The 22378-nt window shown below is 33.9% G+C and overlaps 10 protein-coding genes across 10 annotated transcripts, besides 5 other annotated features; 6 read left to right on the top strand and 4 right to left on the bottom strand.

Moving 5' to 3' along the window:
- Window positions 1-915: 915 nt before the first annotated feature.
- TVAGG3_0375970 (uncharacterized protein) lies at window positions 916-1338 on the top strand (the record flags this gene model as incomplete). The annotated part of the gene is made up of 1 exon (XM_001328764.1): window positions 916-1338. The coding sequence occupies one exon, from the start codon at window positions 916-918 to the stop codon at window positions 1336-1338; it is 423 nt and encodes a 140-aa protein (XP_001328799.1).
- Window positions 1339-1432: 94 nt separating this feature from the next.
- TVAGG3_0375960 (phosphoenolpyruvate carboxykinase family) lies at window positions 1433-2445 on the top strand (the record flags this gene model as incomplete). The annotated part of the gene is made up of 1 exon (XM_001328763.2): window positions 1433-2416. The coding sequence occupies one exon, from the start codon at window positions 1433-1435 to the stop codon at window positions 2414-2416; it is 984 nt and encodes a 327-aa protein (XP_001328798.1).
- Window positions 2446-2502: 57 nt separating this feature from the next.
- Window positions 2503-4178, top strand: TVAGG3_0375950 (polynucleotide adenylyltransferase protein; the record flags this gene model as incomplete). The annotated part of the gene is made up of 1 exon (XM_001328762.1): window positions 2503-3759. One exon carries the CDS (start codon window positions 2503-2505, stop codon window positions 3757-3759), a length of 1257 nt encoding a protein of 418 aa, XP_001328797.1.
- A 381-nt stretch (window positions 4179-4559) lies between these two features.
- Window positions 4560-5598: a mobile genetic element.
- A 373-nt stretch (window positions 5599-5971) lies between these two features.
- Window positions 5972-6004: a mobile genetic element.
- Window positions 6005-6145: 141 nt separating this feature from the next.
- Window positions 6146-6174: a mobile genetic element.
- A 432-nt stretch (window positions 6175-6606) lies between these two features.
- TVAGG3_0375910 (uncharacterized protein) lies at window positions 6607-10851 on the top strand (the record flags this gene model as incomplete). The annotated part of the gene is made up of 1 exon (XM_001328761.1): window positions 6665-10780. One exon carries the CDS (start codon window positions 6665-6667, stop codon window positions 10778-10780), a length of 4116 nt encoding a protein of 1371 aa, XP_001328796.1.
- Window positions 10852-11276: 425 nt separating this feature from the next.
- Window positions 11277-12341: a mobile genetic element.
- A 44-nt stretch (window positions 12342-12385) lies between these two features.
- On the top strand, window positions 12386-13445 carry TVAGG3_0375890 (protein ubiquitination; the record flags this gene model as incomplete). The annotated part of the gene is made up of 1 exon (XM_001328760.2): window positions 12386-13445. A coding segment is annotated over one exon (1060 nt), but the record flags the coding sequence as incomplete, so codon positions are not given.
- A 733-nt stretch (window positions 13446-14178) lies between these two features.
- Window positions 14179-15482: a mobile genetic element.
- On the bottom strand, window positions 14259-15386 carry TVAGG3_0375880 (Mariner transposase; the record flags this gene model as incomplete). The annotated part of the gene is made up of 1 exon (XM_051231934.1): window positions 14259-15386. The coding sequence occupies one exon, from the start codon at window positions 15384-15386 to the stop codon at window positions 14259-14261; it is 1128 nt and encodes a 375-aa protein (XP_051101664.1).
- Window positions 15483-15518: 36 nt separating the features above from the next.
- TVAGG3_0375860 (coiled-coil domain-containing protein 151 family) lies at window positions 15519-17123 on the bottom strand (the record flags this gene model as incomplete). Its single annotated transcript, XM_001328759.1, has 1 exon — window positions 15537-17123. The coding sequence occupies one exon, from the start codon at window positions 17121-17123 to the stop codon at window positions 15537-15539; it is 1587 nt and encodes a 528-aa protein (XP_001328794.1).
- A 576-nt stretch (window positions 17124-17699) lies between these two features.
- On the top strand, window positions 17700-19957 carry TVAGG3_0375850 (helicase protein; the record flags this gene model as incomplete). The annotated part of the gene is made up of 1 exon (XM_001328758.1): window positions 17754-19301. The coding sequence occupies one exon, from the start codon at window positions 17754-17756 to the stop codon at window positions 19299-19301; it is 1548 nt and encodes a 515-aa protein (XP_001328793.1).
- Window positions 19958-20067: 110 nt separating this feature from the next.
- Window positions 20068-21085, bottom strand: TVAGG3_0375840 (CAAX-protein geranylgeranyltransferase protein; the record flags this gene model as incomplete). The annotated part of the gene is made up of 1 exon (XM_001328757.1): window positions 20135-21016. One exon carries the CDS (start codon window positions 21014-21016, stop codon window positions 20135-20137), a length of 882 nt encoding a protein of 293 aa, XP_001328792.1.
- Window positions 21086-21241: 156 nt separating this feature from the next.
- Window positions 21242-22283, bottom strand: TVAGG3_0375830 (maturation of LSU-rRNA from tricistronic rRNA transcript (SSU-rRNA, 5.8S rRNA, LSU-rRNA); the record flags this gene model as incomplete). Its single annotated transcript, XM_001328756.2, has 1 exon — window positions 21567-22283. One exon carries the CDS (start codon window positions 22281-22283, stop codon window positions 21567-21569), a length of 717 nt encoding a protein of 238 aa, XP_001328791.1.
- Between the last annotated feature and the right edge of the window lie 95 nt (window positions 22284-22378).

Raw genomic sequence — 22378 nt, 5'->3', positions numbered from 1 at the left:
AATCTGAAACAAAAAATGAACAAGTTGATATGTCTACCACTAAATCTCAACCTATTTCTTCCAATGTAAATCAAAATTCGATTGAAAAGAAAAATTCAATAAACTCAATAGCAGATTTAGTGATTGCTGATATCAATCAAGAGAAAACGCCTACAAAAACAGGAACACTAACTCAAGCTGCTGTTAAAATATATCAAACTCATGAATCTCAAAAAAACGAAAAGTCTGTGCCTTGGACAATACAAGGACTAATTAAACTCAATAAATTTCATGCTATAGATTCGTATGAAAATGAAAATTTCTTTTCGGAATTAAAATCAAAACTTCAAAATTCCAGTCCAGAGCAGCTGAAAATCATAAAGCCTATTAGAAATGGGGATGAAAGTATAGAATTGCTTCAAATTGATTTGGAAAGCAAAAATGAGAACCAAGCCGAAAGTCCAGCATTTTTCATCAGTACTGATATTGCTAAGAGCTTAAACATTGTTCCTGTAAAATGATTAAGTATGTATGTTTGTATATAAAACTGTTTGTTATTAATTTTTGCATTTTTCTTTGAGATTCAGTCTTTTTACTACATGCATAAATCAGATTATGTCAATCTGATATTCTAGTTTTATGAAGATCCTTACTATTTGTTCATTATAAGTGAGATTTTTGATAAAGTTAAAAATCTGGCTCAGATTTTTGATTGAAATTTTTGATAAATGTAGAGTTGTCAAAAATAATTAAGGTTCTTTTGTAATGTTTTTAGCTTCTTTAGTTGCTATACGTTTTGCTAATCACTATATAGGAAGCTTTATAGACATGGATTAAAATGAAACTCGTTTTGAAGCTGTTTTCACAGATAATGGCCGCAAATCTATCGGAACAATTCAATCGAAATATTATTCTAACTATCTTCCAAAGAAAGTGATGCTCGAGAAAGTCTCTGATTTTGACGACTATGATCTTTCATTTGAAATTGACGGAATTTATAAAAAAATCGCAAAATTAGAATTCAACTTAACAGGCAAAGATGAATACATATGCTCATCATTAACAGATGATATGAGTCATGATGTAAATGGATTAATTTCACCAAAATCTATGGAATTTTTAGTTTTACGCCATGATGACCAGCTTTGGTTCAAATATAACTTGCGCCAAAAACCATCAACATTTTCAAATCCAATAGTTAAGGTTGTCATTGGAGTAATCATTTACATGATAATTGGAATTGCTTCAGACAATCTGGTTCTATGGCTCTGGCTATGGTGGCAACGCTCTCCTCGGCAAGAAGTGCTTCGCCCTCCGTATCGGCTCCAACCTCGCCCGCAAGGAAGGCTGGCTCGCTGAGCACATGCTTATTCTTGGCGTCAAGAACCCAGAAGGCAAGAAGACATTCGTCACAGCTGCCTTCCCATCAGCTTGTGGCAAGACAAACTTCGCCATGTTGATCCCACCAGAGGAACTCCGCAAGAAGGGCTGGGAAGTCACAACAGTCGGTGATGATATCGCATGGATCAAGCCAAACAAGGATGGTGAACTCCGCGCTATCAACCCAGAAAACGGTTTCTTCGGTGTTGCCCCAGGCACAGCCATGAGCACAAATCCAAACGCTCTTCTCTCCTGCGCTCGTAACACAATCTTCACAAACGTCGCTCTTACAGACGATGGCGACATCTGGTGGGAGGGCATGACAGAGGAGAAGCCTGCTCACCTTATCGACTGGCAGAACAAGGACTGGACACCAGACTGCGGCCGTGTCTCATCACATCCAAACTCCCGCTTCGCTGCTCCAGCTGCTAACTGCCCATGCATTGACCCAGAATGGGAGAACCCAGCCGGTGTTCCAGTCTCCATCTTCGTCTATGGTGGCCGCCGCATGAACGATATCCCACTCGTCTTCCAGGCCACATCATGGGCTCACGGTGTTTACCTTGGTGCTACAGTCGGCTCTGAACAGACAGCCGCTGCTGAAGGCCAGGTTGGCGCCCTCCGCCGCGATCCATTCGCTATGCTCCCATTCTGCGGCTACCACATGGGTGACTACTTCAAGCACTACCTCGAGATGGCCAAGCTCGCCAAGACACCACTTGTCTTCCACGTCAACTGGTTCCGCAAGTCCCCAGCTGGCAAGTTCCTTTGGCCAGGCTTCGGCCAGAACGCTCGTGTCTTTGGCTGGATGGTCAACAGACCCTACGGCAAGGCCCCAGAGCACATCTCTCCACTCGGCTACGTTCCAGAGTACGAGGATATCGATTGGGAAGGCCTCAACTTCACAAAGGAACAGTTCGAGGAAGTTATGCACCAGGATAAGGAGAAGATCAAGGCCCAGGTTGCTGCTAACGATGACTACCTCATCAACAAGATCGGCCACGTTTCCCAGGAACTCCTCGAGGTTTCCAAGGAAATCCTTAAGCGCTGCGAGTAAATCTTTCTAGCTTCTTTTTATGATTATTCTTAAATTCACATTCTTTTTTTTCAAAACATTGAAAAAATATTTGTCAAATTATTTTTATGAATCCTTTGTTACTTGAAAAGTTTAAAGATGAAATTCGACCAAATATTAAAAGCTCAACTAAGCAGCCACCGTGGATGGATTCGTTCTTTTACTCAACAAGCGATCCTTATACGTTTTTAGATCTTGAGTTGATCGATTTCGCGAAATGGATTCAACCAACATTGGAAGAAAAGTATGTCAGGCTGAGAATATACAAAAACATACAAGAATGCATTACTAAAATCTATCCTTTGGCAAAAGTTATTTTATTCGGATCAAATTCAACAGATTCAAATCTTCCTTTCAGTGATATAGATCTTTCTGTCGTGATAAAAAACTTAATTATCGATGATACTCTAGAAGAACTTTATTTTATTGGAAGATATTTGAAACTTTCAGGAGTAATTTCCCAATTTCAAGTAATAAATGCAAAAGTTCCAATAGTTAAAGCTACTGATTCAGGATTTCGTCTTCCAATTGATATCGGAATTGTTACTCAATTATCTGACGAAGATAATGACCTTAACTACCTTGCTTACATGGAAAGAAATAGAAACGCACTCAGTAGATATCCGTCAATGTATCCTGTTTTAATGTACTTAAAAATGCTTTTATGTCAGGAAAAATTAGAAGTTAACTACGAAGGAGGTATCAGTTCGACATTATTATTTAATATGCTACTCTCTGTTTGCCAAATTAATGAAAGTACAACAAAATTCTCTCCATCAAAATTATTATTGAATTTCTTATGGTACTATGGCGATATTTTTAATCCAATGCAATGTACAATTGGTGTTGCTAACGGAGGATATTTAATAAAAAACGACAACTCCGATATAGATAATACTCCCAAATTTAGCTTTATTGACCCAGTTACTGGAAATGCCAGCCATTTCCGTGGTACAGAGCATTTCAAATTTATCAAAAAATGCAGAGCATGGAATGAAAAACTTAGAATTGAGTTGCAATATCCTTGCAGATCAAAATTAGATAAGTTACTTGACATGAATTACATATTTAGTTTGAATACAGAAAGGATTGTTCTTAAAAAGCTTTTCCAAACTGATCAAGAACAACAGAATAAAAATTCTGAAAATCAAAGATGGAATGTCGTCGCAAACTTCATTATGGCACAAACAAATGCTATCGTTGCTAAAAGAAACATGCAAAAATCGAATCTTCCTACACCTGGAAAATACAAGGAAACTCTTAAGGTTAAGTTGACAAAATTGGACAAGTACAATCAGAATTCAAAACCCAAAGAGGTTTACTAATGTTTTCATTTATATTTGCAAAATATTATTTTTTATTTCTAGCCTTATTATTTTTATTTGTGATTTAAATGTTTTTATCTTATCACTTTTTCTCCAATGATATCCAAGAACTTTTTTCTCAAACCAAATTCAATTTTTTTAAGGGGGTATGTTTGAATAGTTGTAAATTTTTTAATAAAATCACTTTTTCTCCATATCACGGCAATATTTTTGGACAATCATAAGTGTTACGAGCACAGTCATAGTCAGAGTAGGTACTGACAAAGTTTCGACGATCACACTATTCTACGTATGTTTGTCAGTTACTAACAAAAAAATTACTTAAAATTGAATCAAGTCATTAAATACAAAACTAGGGTTTGCGAAAACGATATAAACTAACATTACAACTATTTCTTCATAAAAATAGGAGAACAGAATTTTAATACACAGCTTTTAGGGTGCACCCGTATGTACGTTTATTTGAGAGGAGGAGGATTACCCTCTCAATTTTGAGGGATTCGTTAGTTTATTTTCTCGATGAATATGCAATAAAATTTGATTTTTACCTTATCAATATACTTCATATAATATACACATGTTCATGTAAAAACTTTTTTCCAAAATCCTCAGGAATTAAGGGTGCACCCGTATGTACGTTTATTTGAGAGGAGGAGGATTACCCTCTCAATTTTGAGGGATTCGTTAGTTTATTTTCTCGATGAATATGCAATAAAATTTGATTTTTACCTTATCAATATACTTCATATAATATACACATGTTCATGTAAAAACTTTTTTCCAAAATCCTCAGGAATTAAGGGTGCACCCGTATGTACGTTTATTTGAGAGGAGGAGGATTACCCTCTCAATTTTGAGGGATTCGTTAGTTTATTTTCTCGATGAATATGCAATAAAATTTGATTTTTACCTTATCAATATACTTCATATAATATACACATGTTCATGTAAAAACTTTTTTCCAAAATCCTCAGGAATTAAGGGATTTTTGAATTTTAAGAATTTTTTCGAATTTTTTCGAAAAAAAAATATTTTCAGAACAGCCTTAACGGCTAAGATTTAGGAACAATGTTAAGTATCAAAAAGAAAGGAGGTCTGATATAGACAACATATATCGTTGAAGGTTGAAAAAATCTCTAATATTTGAGCCCAAAATTTCAAATTTTGATTTTTTGAAAAAAGAGGCCACCCGTATGTACGTTTATTTGAGAGGAGGAGTATTATATTTTTGAAAGGGTGAAACATTATGAATATGTTAATTATATAATAATATGTATTATTATAAAAAAGAAAAAATAAAGCACGTTAAAATTTTTCTTTCTTGATTTTTTACAAAATCTACTTAGAATTATGCAAAATATGACTAAATAATTATAAATTTCAAGTTAAATTTTAATTTTGATAAATAATTTAAATTTCAAAATATCAAGTTCAGTTCGACTATGTATGTAGTAATTCCTCAATAAAGTGCCAAAACCCTATTAAAATATATGAACATTTTCAACATTTTAATGTTTTTATTTAAAAATTTGTTGGAATATGAGCTTCAAACAATTATTATGTAAATAAAAATAATTAAATATATGTATTTATTCGTATTACAACCGTAGTAAGTCGATTCTTCCTTTCTTCTACTGAGATTTGAATTTGATTTCGAATTGTAAAGAAATTCAAAGGGAAAATACTAGCGGATAAAAACTACCTCCATGAAAGGGTCATAATGGAGTCAAGTTGTATTTTTTGATATTTTTTGCTTTTCGAGCCTAAATAGGTAGCCAAGATAATGCCTAAAATAAGGTTCTAAATTCTGAAGTTTACATGATCCTCTCGTGTGCACCCTTAAATTGAATGCATCATTAGAAGTTAGAATTGGTATTAACACAAGCGGTCCTCTTCTCGCTGGTGTTCTTGGTACTGATAAGCCTGTCTTCGATATTATTGGTGACCCAATTAACATCGCTGCTCGTCTTCAGAGTACTGATATCGCTGGACGTATCCAGATTTCTAAGGCTACAAAAGAATACATCGAAAATGGTAACTTTAACATCGAAGAAAGAGGTGAAGTCTTCCTTAAGGGTAAGGGTAAGCAGATGACTTACTTAGTTACACCACTCTCTGGAATGATGCATATCACTTCTTCACTCTCACAATCTAAGCTTGGACAGTAAAAATTCATTATAATTTTTTTATTATTTTAAATTTGATTCTTTTTTTAAGGGTGCACTTACCACTTTCTGACATTCTCTCAATTTTTTTGACACCAGAGCTTTATTCTCCAATTTGCTATGATAGAAAGCTAATATTTTCTCTATGGAAAAAGTTATTATAAATCACTACATAGTACTTCATATGACTTTTATATAAAAAGATATGTTATGATGAATGCATGTCAGAAAGTAGTAAGTGCACCCTTAAAATATAAATATCCTATATGAATAAACTAAAGAACAGACATTCTTTATGTTATTAAAACAAAATGAGAATAATTCAAGTATTGTGTTAGGGAATGAGTAATAAGATTGCATAGATGTAGTTATTTTTCTACAAGACAGATATTTAATACGAAAAAATATGGAACATTACACATTTTTGAAAAATAAGGAAATAATTTCATAAGTGGATCAATTGTATAGATTCTCTCAAGATACACGAAGCTTCAACAAGTTAATTAGCTATCGGAATGAGTACCGATCTTTGATTTTTTTCAAATTTGAAAAATCCCCTTTTATCCAAATTTCAAAAAAAATCTAATTTTGTTAATGCCGACGTATATGTTTTAAAAATGATATGAGAGAACAATCCGAATTTTTCGCACTCTCAATTATTTTTTTTTATAAAAATGAGATTGATTGTTTTCCTTTTCCTGCTTTCACTAATAGTCTTATGCATAGCAATACCACTCAAAATGACTATTGTAAGGCGTATACAAGTATTTCTTCGGCGCCTATTTAATAAAACGCTTTACTACGAGAAAGGAAAAACATTAATCTCTTTTGTCAACTTGCTTGGTGAAGGCAGTCGATTCAAAGCAAGAAGCTCATTGATCGAAGTATCACTGAACTTCTTTTCGATACTAAAAACTCACTCTTTTCGCCATGTTGAAGTCAAAATCGAAGATCTTGACTTAGAAATTCTAGAACACGAAAATTCTAGCCAAGATTCAGGGAAAACCACAATTGAACAATGGATAATTCAAAAAATTCTTTCTTACATTTTAATATTAATTACAAAATCAGCGAAAATCAACTTACACAACATATCAGTTACTGTTAAAGGTGTGAAATTCCGTTTTCAATCCATGACTGTCGAATTTGTTCGCGCTCAATCGAATTTTTCTTTGGATTTTTCAGTGACCGAGATTTCACTTGCAGAGGAGGACCCATTCGCGCATATACCGTCATTGAACATCTCATTTAAAGGCTCGATGTCATCCCTTAAGCAGTTTATGACGAACTTCTACAGAAATTTTGGCATAAAAATACCTTTACTTACGATTTTATACAACGAGGGCCGCATATCTACAGACACATGCCAACTCCACATCACATGTCCTGACGACGAAGATGTTGATGCGCAGTTACTTATTGATAAAATCGAATTAAACTTACCTGTCCTTGATTTACACACGAAAACGCTCAAGGTCATCATTACAGAGCTCAACATCCTTGATGACGTTTTCGAAGCTAGCAGATTCCTTGCAACTCGTGGAGAATTACCACTTGCGGATATTCCTTCGATAAAAATCGACAAAAGCTCATGGACGTTCTCAAATGTTGATCTATACCTATCAACGACATTTTTAATTGACATTGGCCTGCTAAATCGCTACTTTAACGGAGTATCAAATCCATTAGAGAAGAAACAAGAGAAAGTCAAACCGAAATTCCAGTACTTCATGAAATCTCCATTCGTGAATGTTACATTCGCTCTTTCCGATAATCATATTCTCAAAATTCCGCTGAAAAAAGTTGTTTTTCAAAAAAGGGAAATTTCAGCGAAAACAGCGATGATAGACGTCGTATTTCCACAGAAGACATACAATTTCCTTACCGCGAGATGGGCAGAACTAAATCTTGCAAAGCCATTTTTCGGATTAAGGGCAAGAGAGGCCGATTTCACTTTGCACGCGGATTTTGCCGAGAAATCATACATCAACGAAGTGTTCTCCCTCATTTCCTTCGTCTCTAAACAGATAAAAGGCGATGTTTCGGCATTTAGAGACAAATTACCTCCGACATCTCGAAGATTTTCAATGGTTTTCGAGACAGGAAGCGTAAAATATGCTACTACACCACTTACTGATACAATTACACTCTCAAATGTAGCAAAACTCGAAGCAGTCCAACAATTGCGAATTCGCCAAGAAAAAGCAATACAAATCATGAAAGCCAGAGGTACAAAGACATTCAACAGTGAAGAATTCGAACAGGAATCCAAGAATCAGCTCTTCAAACTCTACAGAGAAGCGTTTTCGAAATTACCCGAACCAGAAGAGGTCCTTTACTCAGTTTTATTCAAAGATCTCGAGTGGGTATGGGATGGACCTGCAATTTCCAACAGAGAAAACGCTCTGGAGAAGCTCTGCGTCATTGATAAGAATTTGGAAAAATCAAATATCGGCAGAATCGTTGGTGGCGCATTGACTCTTAACGTTAAACACACCGCCTTGAATTCTAGACACTCAGGAACCCTTCTTACCATGGAAAATATCGAAACTTCAGGTTGGTATTTGAATGCAAAGAAAAAAGGTGTCAGTCGTAAAGATTTCTTCCACTACAAAATACACTGCGATAACAGGCTAACAGAATTCAACGTTCCCGGCATCGCTTGTCGTACAGTTCACTTTTTCGATTTTAATATGAAGACATCGAAGATTGTAATGAAGTCAATACCCGACGCATCGGAGATTAAACAAGATTGGAAGCTCGGATCCACATTATGGAGGCAAGAAAAGTACAAATACAAAAGAATTTACATGTTTGACAAGTACAGGATCAGATATCGGTGGTTATTCAAAGTCTCCGCGAAGGATTTCATCGTACAGCATCACGATATCGATAATATGTACTCTCAAACGGCTCAAATGAACTTTATCATGCCAGACTTCACTTTTTCATTCGATAGAAGGCAATTTACCATTGTTGCTTCGCAGTTCATAGTCAGAGCGAACACCGAAAATGGCATGAGATCCATGTTCATCTTCCCAGCTCCGAATATGACCGCAAGAATCGTATCCCATAATCCTCTTAACGCCGACTCGCGCAGGCCAACGTTCGTGCCAATAGATTCCTACAGAATCACGGACACAGAGTACGAGCCATACGCAAAATATTGTTCTCATACTTGGTCACTTCACTCGACCATTGATTTTGGTGACGGATATCTCCAAATCAACGGGGATTTACTCAAATCGTTTATTCACAAAATTATCCACAAAGGTTCATCTATCAACAGATATCTTAAACCACAGAATTTCATCAGAAGAACATCGACATATCCGAAATTTTCTTTCTTCGATGTTTCCGTGATGATTCCGAAACTGTTGATGACAATGAATAACGACAAACTAAGAGTAAAGCTCACAGGCGACCCATTGATCCTTAAGATGTCAACAGACAATGGTTTCAAAGTCACTTGCAATGGAAACAAATCCGAAATTTTAGGAACTTTTTTAGAAAGAAAAATTTTCTCAGTAACCGTTTCACATTTGGATGTTTCCACTAAAGAAACCATTTTCATTAAGATCAGGTCAATCATAGGCGAAATGACAACAGACATCATGAACCAGATCAATGAATTCGGCATCGAAATGCCTCCTCCGAAGAAGAAAAATCCTCTTCCAATGATGACGACAGAACCAGAACTTTTAAAGCATTTCAACACGACAAAATTCATTTTGGAGATTGTCGAGTCTAAGTTGACATTAATGCTCACAGACACAGAGTCATCATGCTCCCTTTCCGCAAACAATTTCACTTTCGAAAAACGTAAAAATGATACTCAAACATCATTGAATATCATAAAAAGTAACATCATTGATTTACACACACATGGTTTGCGTCCATTATTCCATCTTGACAAAGTCCAGTTCCTTCACGCGAGTGGCTTAAGTTCTGCCATGAAACTAGTCACATTGCAATCATTGAGTGTCAATTTCAGACCTGATGATTTCGATGTTTTCATTCCAGCATTTCACGCTTTCTCTTTGAAGATAAATCTCGATGACAACAAAGCGAATAAGATTGCAGGAAGGGACTCATTGATATCAGGATCAATAGGGAATGTCTATGTCAAGTTCTTCCATCCAGATGGAACAGCAATGTGCGACATCGAATTGCAACAACCGAACTTGTATTATTTGGCAAATCTCGATGATTCCGCCGTCATCAACTTCTCATTGAATAACTTGAGCGCAAAGGATGAGACACAGCAAGACGCGTTCAAAGACATATTCTCATGCACAAGCGAACAGATCTTCGTTGACTTACGAATGAAGCGCGCAAAAAGGATCATGAAAAGAGCAGTTTTCGAGAGGATTAAATGTAAAATTGCTCCATTTTCTGCATCACTTTCCATGCCGTTTATCAAGAACTTGATTGCGATATTCCCTAGTGCTGATGACTTGAGGGCGTTGGATATCGATCAGGATGATATCGAAGAATCTCCAAACGAAGCAAACCAAATAAGTGAAGGCGGAATTCCTTCTCCTGCAATTGATGACTCAGTAACTGAAGGCGCTTTCTTCTGTCGGGAATTCATTTTGCATCCTATTTCTGCGAATTTGAACTTCAGACGTAAAGAAACAGGTTCATTCAAGGAGTTCTTGGACAGGTCATTCACTTACCAAGGATTACACATGTATGACATTTTCGGAACAAAGAGACAATTAACAGGATACATAAAGAAGAACTTGAAGTGGACATTGATTAAGGCACTTCCAGGATTCATCCTTTCGAAGGGAAAGAAAGCACAACAACAAAATCAAACACAACTTCCTAAGCCAAAGGATATGGAAAATTAATTAATTCTTTTTTTTCTTTGTATTGTTATTTAATTTTTATTTTTTTCTTTTATAAAAAAAACTTTATAATTTTTGACAATTTTTATTTATTAACTACTGGTCAAACCAGTAATTTAAGCATTAATTAGATTGCTCTATAAGCTGATTCGAGCTCTAACTACCAAGGAAGAAACAATTCAAAAATCGTAACATTTTTTGAACTACGAATCATTACCTGTAAATAAAGTTAAATTTGACAAATTCGCATTTTTCAAAACTTCAGAAGTAGTGCAAATATGTCTTAAATATTTCATAAAATATGTGCACTTCTAGTGACCTCTTGGTTACAGATTTTCGAGCAAATAAATTTTAGAAATTTCAACTTAAATTAATATAAGTATATTTTAATTTAACATATACATTTTCCTAAATTGCTTAGCGTATGTGATCATGTAGAATCATACTATTAATGATAACCACTTATTGGTGGATATTTTATTAATAAAAATATTTTTAAGGGTGCACCCGCATGTACGTTTATTTGAGAGTAGGAGGATTACCCTCTCAATTTTGAACGCTTCGTTAGCGCAATATCTCGATGAATATTGTATTAAAATTGAATTTGCCCATACCAATAGATCTGATACAATATCCTTAAGTTTTACTAAAAAGAATTTTTTAAAATCCCTGCAGATTCGGGGATTTTTAAATTTTTTGATTTTTTTCGCAAATTTTTCGAAAAAAAAACATTTTCAGAAGAGCCTTAACGGCTAAGTTTTATGTTTAATGTTGAATATCAAAAAGAATGGGCGTCTGATATAGCCATCATATATCCCAGAAGCAAATAAAAATTCTGACTTTTTAAGCATAAAAAAATGAAATTTTATTTTTTGCAAAAAACAGGGAGGATGTTTTATTGTCGTCTGGAAAAAGTGACAAAATTATTATTTTGAGAGGGGGAGGATTAAATTTTTGAAAGCAGTAAAATTTGTAAATATTCTAGTTACATAATAATATGTATTATTTTAAAAAATAAAAAATTAAAGCACGTTAAAATTTTTTTGATGAATTTTTACAAAAGCTACTTAGGATTATGCAAAATATAGTAATTAAACATAAATTTCAAATCAGATTTTACTTATGATAAATATTTTAAATTTCCGAAAATTAAGTTCAGATCGACTCGATACGTTGTAATTACTAAATAAGGTGCCAAAAACCTATTAAACAGTATCAAAACTATCAAGATTGTAATGTTTTTGAAGAAAAATTTATAGAATTATGAACTTCAAACAGATATTATGTAAATAAAAATAATATAATGGATTTGTTTATTCGTATAATAGCAGCAATAAGTCGATTATTCACTTCTACTTCTGAGATTTGAATTTAATTTCGACAGAAAAAGAGATTCAAGAGGAAAATACTAGGGAATACAAACTGCCACCATGACAGGATTATTATGGAGCCAAGTTGTACTTTTTGATATTTTTAGAGTTTTACTACCTATTTAGGGACCAAGTAATTGCTTAAAAATTAAGGTTCTAAATTCTGAAGTTTACATGATCCTCCCGGGCGCACCCTTAAATTATCCAGCAATTTTTATTTTATATCTTATTTGATTAAATGGTATTGTTTCAACTAAATAATCAAATACTTCAGAGGATTAATGATTGCAAAACGCGCGAAAAGGTTACACTAACAATCAATAACGTCGAATTCATCATTAACAAATACTTCGCAGTTGCATTTTCAAAATTATTTTATGAAAACTATCTTTTAGACAATAATAATGTCAAGATTGATATCAATACAAAAATACAAACACAAGAAACATACAATATCTTGAAAGAAATCCTTCAATATCGGAAAACAGACGTTGAATGCAACGAAAGTGTTTGTAAAGATCTCTTTCATATTGGAGTGAAACTTTATATTAATGACCTAATTGAATTTTATAAAAATCATTTCATCGATAATACAACGATCGACTTAAATAATTGTTTTGATTTACTTGAATTCTATTTCGACATATCATCAGAAGAAAAAACATTTGAATGTGCAGATTTCATATCTTCACATTTCTTCGAAATCGATGAGAATAAACTCAAAACAATATCGAACAAAGTTGGGTTTGATATTTTACAAAGAATTATCAATAGTGATAAACTGAAAATCAAAGATGAAGATTCATTAGCGAAATTCGTCATTTCTCTTACGAGAGAAAGTGAAACATTTTATCAACTGATTGAACATATCCGATTAGAGTTTTGCAGCAAACAAATAATTGATGAAATTCAAAACTTGAGTAACGAAAACAACTTCAATATCATCATCAACTCATTTCATGATTCATTATTGCGATCAAGACCACCAAAACATAATTATGTTCGTTACAATATTCAAAACGAAATCTTACAAAATATTTCTGAACTGAAGAAATCAAATGATTTCTCAAATATATATAAATTCTTAGATGAAATATCAGAAAAAGATATTCGAATTTTGATGTCAATTGCATTCAATGAACTTGCAAAAACCAAAGATTCAGAAGGAGATTACATTATTCATAAAGCTTCTCAAGATGGAAATCTCAGACTTGTTCAATGTCTTGTTGAACATAATTTTGATATCGAAATCAAGAATAATGATGGAGATACTCCACTCATTTGGGCATCATATTTTGGTAAACTTGAAATTGTTCAATATCTTATCTCTAATGGAGCTGATAAAGAAGCAAAGAATAATAATGGATCTACTCCACTCATTTGGGCATCAAGAAAAGGTCATCTTGAGGTTGTTCAATATCTTATCTCTGTTGGAGCTAATAAAGAAACAAAGGATAATATTAGATCTACTCCACTCATTAATGCATCAAGTGAAGGTCGTCTTGAAGTTGTTAAATATCTTATCTCTATTGGAGCTGATAAAGAAGCAAAGAATCATATTGGATCTACTCCACTCATTTGTGCATCATATTTTGGTAAACTTGAGGTTGTTCAATATCTTATCTCTAATGGAGCTGATAAAGAAGCAAAGGATGATAATGGATATACTCCACTCATTAATGCATCAAGAAAAGGTCATCTTGAAGTTGTTAAATATCTTATCTCTAATGGAGCTGATAAAGAAGCAAAGGATAATGAAGGAAAAACATGTTTCGATCATGGAAACAGTGATATAAAAAATTATCTATCTTCAATATGATTAATTAATTCAATTAATTATAATTTTTCGTTTGAATTTATTGAGACGAGTAAAATGTATTTTTAATTCATTAGCTCATAATAGAGAGATTTGTGTTTTGTAATAAAAGCACAATATATATATATATAAATTGTTAGACAGCGTGATATTATCATGCTAAATAGTGAATTCCAGCGGTGATGTCTGGAGTGGACTCTCTTTTAAATGTTCTATAGGGTGTCCAAAGGTGTGTTTAGCACAAACCTGAATACTGCGAATAGAAATAAACAAGTTACATATATATAAAGTTTATTTAAATATAATCACCATTGGATTCAATCACGCGTTCGCAGCGATCGATCCAGGCTTGAAAGACACGCTTTAAATCATCATGAGAAAATTGCTCAAATTGCTCTCTTACAAAATTTTCAAGATCATCTGGACTCGCGAATTCGCGTCCTTCAGCTCTCTTTTTTAGCGTGCCGAATAAATAAAAGTCAGAGGGTGCAATATCAGGTGAATAAATTGGGTTTGGAACAACTTTGACATTGTTTTCCACCAAGTAATTCATTACCTTATGACTTTTGTGAACTCTTGAATTATCAAAATGAATTGCAAACTTTTGTTTTTGTTGTTTGGATTTCTCAAACTCATCAGAATTGATAATTTGAGTAAGAACATTGTCAATTAGATACTGAGCATTCATCGTATTAGGTTTTTGAAGAATATCAATTGCGATGATGCCATTCACGCCCCAAAAAACCGACAACATCATCATTGGTGTGTCAATTTTTTTCTTCGGGAATGTTTGCGGATTTTCATCCTTCGGGATCCACATGATTTTGGCTTCTGTTGCATATTGAAACCAAGACTCGTCCCCTGTTACTAAAAAGCGAAACTTCTTGGATTGATACGCACCCAATATAGAGAGGAGCTCTTTCGAAGATTGGACTCTAGATTTTTTTTGAACTGAATTAAGGTTGTGCGGAACCCAACGTGTATACGCTAGTTTGTAGTTCAAATAATTGTGCAGATAATAACTGACTGTTGTATGTGGTATCTTTGTCATCTCCTCTATCCTTCTGAGTGATGCTCTTGGGTCTTCATCTAGCGCTTGAAGAATTGCTTTGATTTTTCTTTGATCCGGCGATTTTTTGTCAATTTTTATGATGGGCGCCTTTTTGTTCATGAAGTGATACATCCTAACATGATACGTTACAGTGGAATAGCTAGGAGCATCCATACCGAAGCATTTTACCAATGTCTCGTAGATTTTTTTACAGTCTTTGCATTTTTTTGCAAGAGCGAGGATGTTTTCTTTATGATTCATTAAAAAAATGAAAAAAATCCCGCCAAAATTTCCCGCGAAACCGCCTCTTGTCTCAAAATTCATTTTATATCCCAGCATGGCGCCAAAATACAACATACTCATCATATACATATATTCATATTTTTTATTATATATTTATAATCAGCATATATCTCCTTTAATAGTCTCATATAGAGCGCTGTGCTAAACGCACCTTTGGACACCCTATATAATGGGTAATATAATTACTTAAAAAAAAGTGAATTTACGATAATAAAATTTTTACATTTTCTTCTTTTTAGCAGCAATTTCAGCAGCTTTTTGCTGGGCAATTCTTTGCGCCATTGCCTTTGTTGCATTTCTATCCATAACTCGGCTAACAAACTCACCTTTGTCTCCCTTTTGTCTCTGTTGTTTGAGAACTTCGCCGAGTTTATTAGGTTTAGTTATTCTCTTAGATGACTCGGTTTCTCTGATGTCGAAGTTGTTTTCAGCAGCAATCTTAGAAGCAACAACCTGAGCATTGCAAATCTGCATGAAATCATAGTCTTCATCTTCAAGTTTTGGTTTGATTGTTGTAATCATTTCCTTGATCCAATCTAAGACTTCTGTTGGTGAATTTGCGTTGAGAGGCTCTTTCTGAACAAGCTGCATCTCATCTGCAAGATGGTAGATGCCGGAAACAACTGATTCTTTGAAAGCAATGCTTGCGAGTTTCTCTTTCTCTGCTTCTTGAAGTTTCTCATTTTCTGACAAAAGAATCTTTTTGGCTTCTTGGAGAAGTCTGTTTCCACCAACACCTTTATGAGATGTGTACTCTGCTTCATCAATAGCAGAACGCTTTTGAGCGACTTCTTTGGACAATTGGTCATTCACGGCTTTGAGATCTTCGATTTGCTTTGTTAATGTTGCAGATGTGTTACGACGATCCTCAAAGAACTTGACAATTGCATCTGGATCACCTGTTCCGAAGTATTCAACGATTTCTTCGTATTTAGAAGAAACCGTTCTGAACTTTTCGTCTTTCTTATCTTTTTGGGCTCTGTTGTTACGATTCCTTACAACAGATGCCTGAGAATTAAGGGATTGCTGTGGCTTCGCTTGTCTTGCATCATTCGAATCTTCCATAATCAGTTGATGCAAATTTGCTTGGTATTGAGCAGTTTTGGCTTTGAGTTGTTGCTCACGCTTTTCACGTGCGGCTGCTGTCTTTGCCTGTAAGTTGTTGTACTCAAGTTTGGCGGCATTCATTGAATGAACGGAATCTCTTGCAATAAGCTCGAGATCAGCAAGATCGCGCTTCTTCTGCTCAATTTCCTTCTTTTGAGCTTCAATAAGTCTGTTCCATTGCATCTTTTGACGCTGGAATTGATAAATAATTGCGTTATATATTTTAAGAAGATGCTTGGTTTCATTGTTCTTAATTTCAGCATTATCCAATCGATTCTTCAGAGTTTGAATTCGCTCAGTTGTTGTGTCTGTTGATTGGGAACCGCCTTCAAGATTTTGAAGCTGGATTTGTAATTCTGTTTGGCGTTTAACTGCTTCTTGTTTCTTATGTCTGTAATTATCTATTTGCTTCTTTAATAGGTTAACTTGGTGTGTTGAATGTTTAATATCTGCATGAAGGTCAATGCTGCCTGTTCGTTTCTGCTTCTCTTTTGTAAGTACTGCAAGAGAGCTTCTTAATTGTGTATGCTCTTTTCGAAGATCTGATAAAACCTGTTCGTTATTTTCTAATCTCTGTACAATTGAGTTATAAAAATCGCGATCAGTACCTTTCAAATCTCTGCCCTTTTCCTTAATAGATGCAAGATCTGATTCAAAAGTTTCTGCAATATTTGGCTTCTCTTCCTCCTGTTTTTTCATAATTTTTGTCTGTTAGTATGGAATTTCATAATTTGAATTGAATACCATCAAAAACAAAAAGAATACTACCATTTAATAGTACTTCACATTTGAAGCATATTGTTCGTATCTTTTAAGGCTTTATTTGCTCAAATTGCAATATTGTCAGTTATCTGATATTGTTATTCATATTTGACTACTTCCAACTCATACAAAAAAGCATCTCTAAGTTGTTTGGATACGGACATTTTAATTATTCCATAATAATATCATTTAAAACATGATTGAGGCACATTATTACTGAATAATGAATCAAGAAAAGTAGGGTTGGTGCACAATACATCTGGTAAATTCATGGATCTAATATATTAAATCATTCTTTCAATATTCAAATTTATGAATCTAAATTAATAGATTTCCAGATGATCCGAGCTGAGCATAAATCATATGCCAGATAGAAGTTTATTTGATCAAGTGACTGAAGCCTAATTTTGAGTTTTTATGCATTATCATGAAATCGGACACAAATTATCAAAATCAGCTAATTTATTGATTTTTATGGAATGTAATTCTAATCACGTATAAATCATTAATAAAATTAAAAATAAAATCTTTCATGAAAGATTTTGGTCAAAATTTTTTTTTCAGAAGATGACTGATTTCTTCGATACAGAGACACCTCTTCCGAACGATGTCGAGTCATTTGAAGAGTTAGGCCTTTCCCATTCTATTATTCGTGCTCTACATAAAATGAATTTCGAAATTCCAACACCAGTTCAAAATAAGACGATTCCAATCGCTCTTCAAGGCCGTGATGTCTGCGCTTCCGCTGTTACTGGCTCAGGAAAGACAGCTGCTTTCCTTATTCCAACAGTTGAACGTCTTCTCCGTTCAAAATCTACAGAAGCACAAACAAGAGCAGTCATTTTATCACCAACACGCGAACTTGCAGCACAAACATACTCAGTTTTATCTCAAATCATCCAATTTACACCACTTACAGCACTTTTACTTACAGGTGGTTCATCCAATGTCAAAGAAGAGGAAGAACGTCTTTTGGAGTACCCAGACTTCTTGGTTTGCACACCAGGAAGAATTATTGATCATATTAAGAACTGTGAAGGCTTTACTCTTGAGAATGTCCTTGTATTAGTTCTTGATGAATCAGATCGTCTTCTTCAAGAAGGATTTTACTCACAAATCGAAGAAGTCCACAAATCACTTCCAGAAACCACTCAATCTATCCTTGTTACAGCTACAATGAACTCATCCGTTTCAAGATTAGCGGAAATGTCTCTTAAAAAGCCAGTTCGTATTGATCTTGATGATGTTTTCAAAGTTGCCAAAGGTCTTACCCAAGAATTCATCCGATGTACGAAAGAAACAAGAGATGCCACTTTAGTTGCATGTTGCTCTCGTCTTTGCACCAAAAAGACACTTATTTTCGGCAACACGAAGAAGATTGTCCACAACCTCTACCTCCTTTTCAAAGCTCTCGGCATGCCAGTTGCTGAATTACAAGGAGACATGACACAGCTCAAGAGATACGAAGCACATTCATTATTTGCAGGTGGACAAGCCGAATTCCTCATTGCAACTGATGTCGCTGCACGTGGTTTGGATATAAAAGGCATAGAAAACGTTATTAACTATAACATGCCAAGATCATTGACATTTTATGTCCACAGAGTTGGAAGAACAGCAAGGATTAACACTGAAGGACGTACTATTGCTCTTATCACAGAAGATGACCGCGAAATGATGAAATCTATTATTGAAAAGTCAGCTGAAAGTAATCCTGTTTCAAAGAGAACAATTCCTGATAATGTAATCGAAGCAACACAAAAGAAGATCGATGAAGTTCAAGAGAAAGTCGCAGAAATGCGCGAAGAAGAGAAAGAAGAAAAAGTTCTCGAGAAGTCTCTGAAAGATATAGAAAGAGCAAGAGATATCGCTTCTAATCCAATGTCTGCTGTCACAGATAAAAAGAGAACATTCGTTTCTAAAAACAAACGCGATCCAAAGGATGCTGCTGTTGTTGCAGCAAAGCTTAAATCAAAGAAGGATCGCAGAAAGAAACGTAATGACGATGATGATAAGCCAAGAAAGAATGATAACAAGAATTTCGAAAAGAATGATAAGAAGAAAAGTGGTAAGTTTGATAAGAATGGTGGAAAACCAAACAAAAAGCGTAATTAGAGAAAATAAAGTATTTATTATTTATAGAATTTCAAATAACAATCATAGTCTTTTTATTATTACTTAAATTTATTAATATACTTACGCCCATATGACGATGCCACCATTTATGCTGTTTAAAATGAGTTATCAATGATATTTCATCCTTGCTGTCAGAAATTTGAATTAATTAAAGTTCGATGACGTTTCTATTTCTGCATGATTGTATATGTTTATAATGTGGATGAGGACAAATTGAACATTTTTAATTTATAAACCTGTATATTGCCAGAGGAAAGATACGATATTTACGTGTTTTTGTCTAGATAACGCTTTTTTTCTTCTGATAGTTATGAATTCAAAGTGCCGGAAGCTATAGAAAAATTGAAGACTCTCGTTAAATTCTTTATAATTAGAATTCATCATTTGAAAGATTTAATAAGAAATTGCTTATATGATGATATATCTATATACCCTTATGCATATAAGAAACATGTTTTTCTGGGGTAAAGGAAAATGTTCTCTATGAAATATCCAAAAATATATAAGTACACATTAATAGGGAACTTTGGAGATTTGTATCTTGTTATGTGAAGCATCATATAAGGAATTACTTATTGTAATATTTACATGAATTGACTATTATATATAATCAACGCAATAACCGTGATTTAAATCAGATTTATATATTCTTGACAATATGGATATAAATAAGAAAACTGAAGTTATTGTATTAACAATAACGAGGTATCAAATGTACTTGATTTATTTTCAAATTTAAAAAAAGTAAATAAAAATTTATGATTTTATAATTCATATGAAACAAAAATAGATAACGTATTAATTAATATTTGTTATCTGTATTTGATTTTACCTTCCAAAACTAATGAATAGTAGGGTTTTCTGATTGGATCTGCAATAATTAGTTCTTGGCACAATTTTTGTATTTTTTCGGTATCATTTGCACCTGAAGCTACATACAATAAAATTTGTAAAGCTCGAGGATTCTTTGGATTCTTTTGATAAAGTTTTTCGCCGAGTGCTTGTAATTTTGGTTCTAAAGATTTGTCTTTCTCAACAATTGCAAAAGCGTAATTCATCGATGCTTCGTTCTTAGTAATTTTAAGAAGACTTTGTTCTGCAGCCTCGAATTCAGCTTTTGGATCTAAATTCATGAAGTCAACCATGGCTTTTCTTGTATTCCATGCACTGTTATTTCTCATATCGATTTCGATTTGGTAGTTTGCAAGATCATAAATTTCTTTGTATAGTTTGAAATGATCTGCAAACCATATTGCGTAACTCCATGCATGGAAGTTCTTCGCATCAATTAAAAACACTTCTTTAAGGAAACTAACTTCATCAACTTTTTCATTTGTTCTTTCAAGCAACCATTGGCGGTAATGCCAGGCTTGATATGACTTTGGAGCATCTTTGATAATTTTCTCGAGATTTTGTAGTTCTGTTTTGAAATCGTAGCCAATTTTTTCTAAAATGTAATATTTATACCACCATGCTGTATAGTGGCTATGAAATCTTTGAATAACTTTGTTTGTGATTTCCAATGCGCGTTGAGAAACTTCTTTTTTATGAAGAACAGCCAAAAAATATCCCATCAAATCAACATAATCTTCAGTATATTCGACTTGAAATGGATCTCCTGGCTGTTGTGGAAGTGGGAGAGGTTCAATATCTTTCCAATCCTCACGATCTTTATACAATGTATTTTCAGTCATTTCAACAATATGAAAAAATAAGAAGAATCATTAACTAAATGATTTTCAGACATACATGAATGGATAAAGTATGCTTGTGTCACATTTAGTTCGTAGATTTTAAAATATTATTTTTTCTGATCTTGTTCTAAGGAATGATGGTATTTAGAAACAGATTTTTAGTTGATTGTTAATAGATATAGATAAGAACCTAAAATTTTGAAGAATTATCAATTTGAATGATATGCAGTAGCTGAATTTAACTGATATGTTTCTTTATTTTAGGAACTAGAGAAATTATAGTTTTACAATTTGATCTTTAAAATCAATGATCAATTTCAATTTTAGATTCTTTGAGCTGTTGTAGTCAGGTAATAACACTCTAAGCTATTCACAATAATAAGATATCTTAAAATTACAGAAAACTAATTGAGATAAAAATAATTTTTTTTGGAATCTTGGAAAATATTGAATTTTGTAGGAAATGTATTAAATTTTCAAGAAATTGAGTTAAAAATAGTAAAGATTATTTATAATTTCATTCTCTAATAAAAAATATTTAGCTCTATCTTTATATAATCTTAGAAATGAAGTCCTGGATATCAGCAGTCCATCCAGAGATACCTCCCTGGCTTGCAAGAAGTCTTGGCTTTGAGACATCGATCTTGTTGAAGTGGAAAGGAGCGAGAAATGCTGCAACTGCTGTAGCATTGTCATCAGCCGAAGAAATGGAATGGACCATATCGTCAAGGCATTCAAGGCCTTTATCTGAAAGTGCCTCTGAAACTAATTTGTTTGAGTTAATAGCGATTTCATTGTTATCTTTAACTGTGAAAGCGCGTGTGTGAATGAGCTGGCGGATGAATTCAACAGTAGGAACACCGTAAACAATTGTGTGGGCGATTGATTTAAGTTTCTGACGATTTTCTTGTGTAAGAGCAACAAAAACGCCATCAAACTGATCATTTAAGCGATATTCTGTAAGAATTGTACGAACTTCCTTGCATAAATACTCTTTCTTTGGTGTGACACGAACAACAAGTGCAATTTTGTCCTCCTCAGATGGCTGTGGGAAATTCTTGCTAACTGGGCGCTTTGTGTTAGCTAGGAATTTCTTTTTGTCAGTCTGTAACTGGCGGTTTTTAGATACTAATGATTCAGGACGTATGAATCTCTCTTGCTTTTTAACAGTGATTTTGGTTCCTTCACGGATATGGTTCTTTTTTGTACGCTTTGTATAGTCACGCCTTTGCTTGCGGAAGGCAACTTCTCTCTCAGTTCCAGCCATTGTGTCACTTTTAAGGACACTTTGAGGGGAATCAAAATTTTTTTATATTGGGGGAGGAAAAAATTGAATTCAAATAAAATTTTACACCCCCTACA

The sequence above is a fragment of the Trichomonas vaginalis genome, chromosome V, assembly GCF_026262505.1.
Source record: "Trichomonas vaginalis G3 chromosome V, whole genome shotgun sequence".
Classification (NCBI taxonomy): domain Eukaryota; phylum Parabasalia; order Trichomonadida; family Trichomonadidae; genus Trichomonas; species Trichomonas vaginalis.
This window is presented reverse-complemented; position numbering and strand designations above follow the sequence as displayed.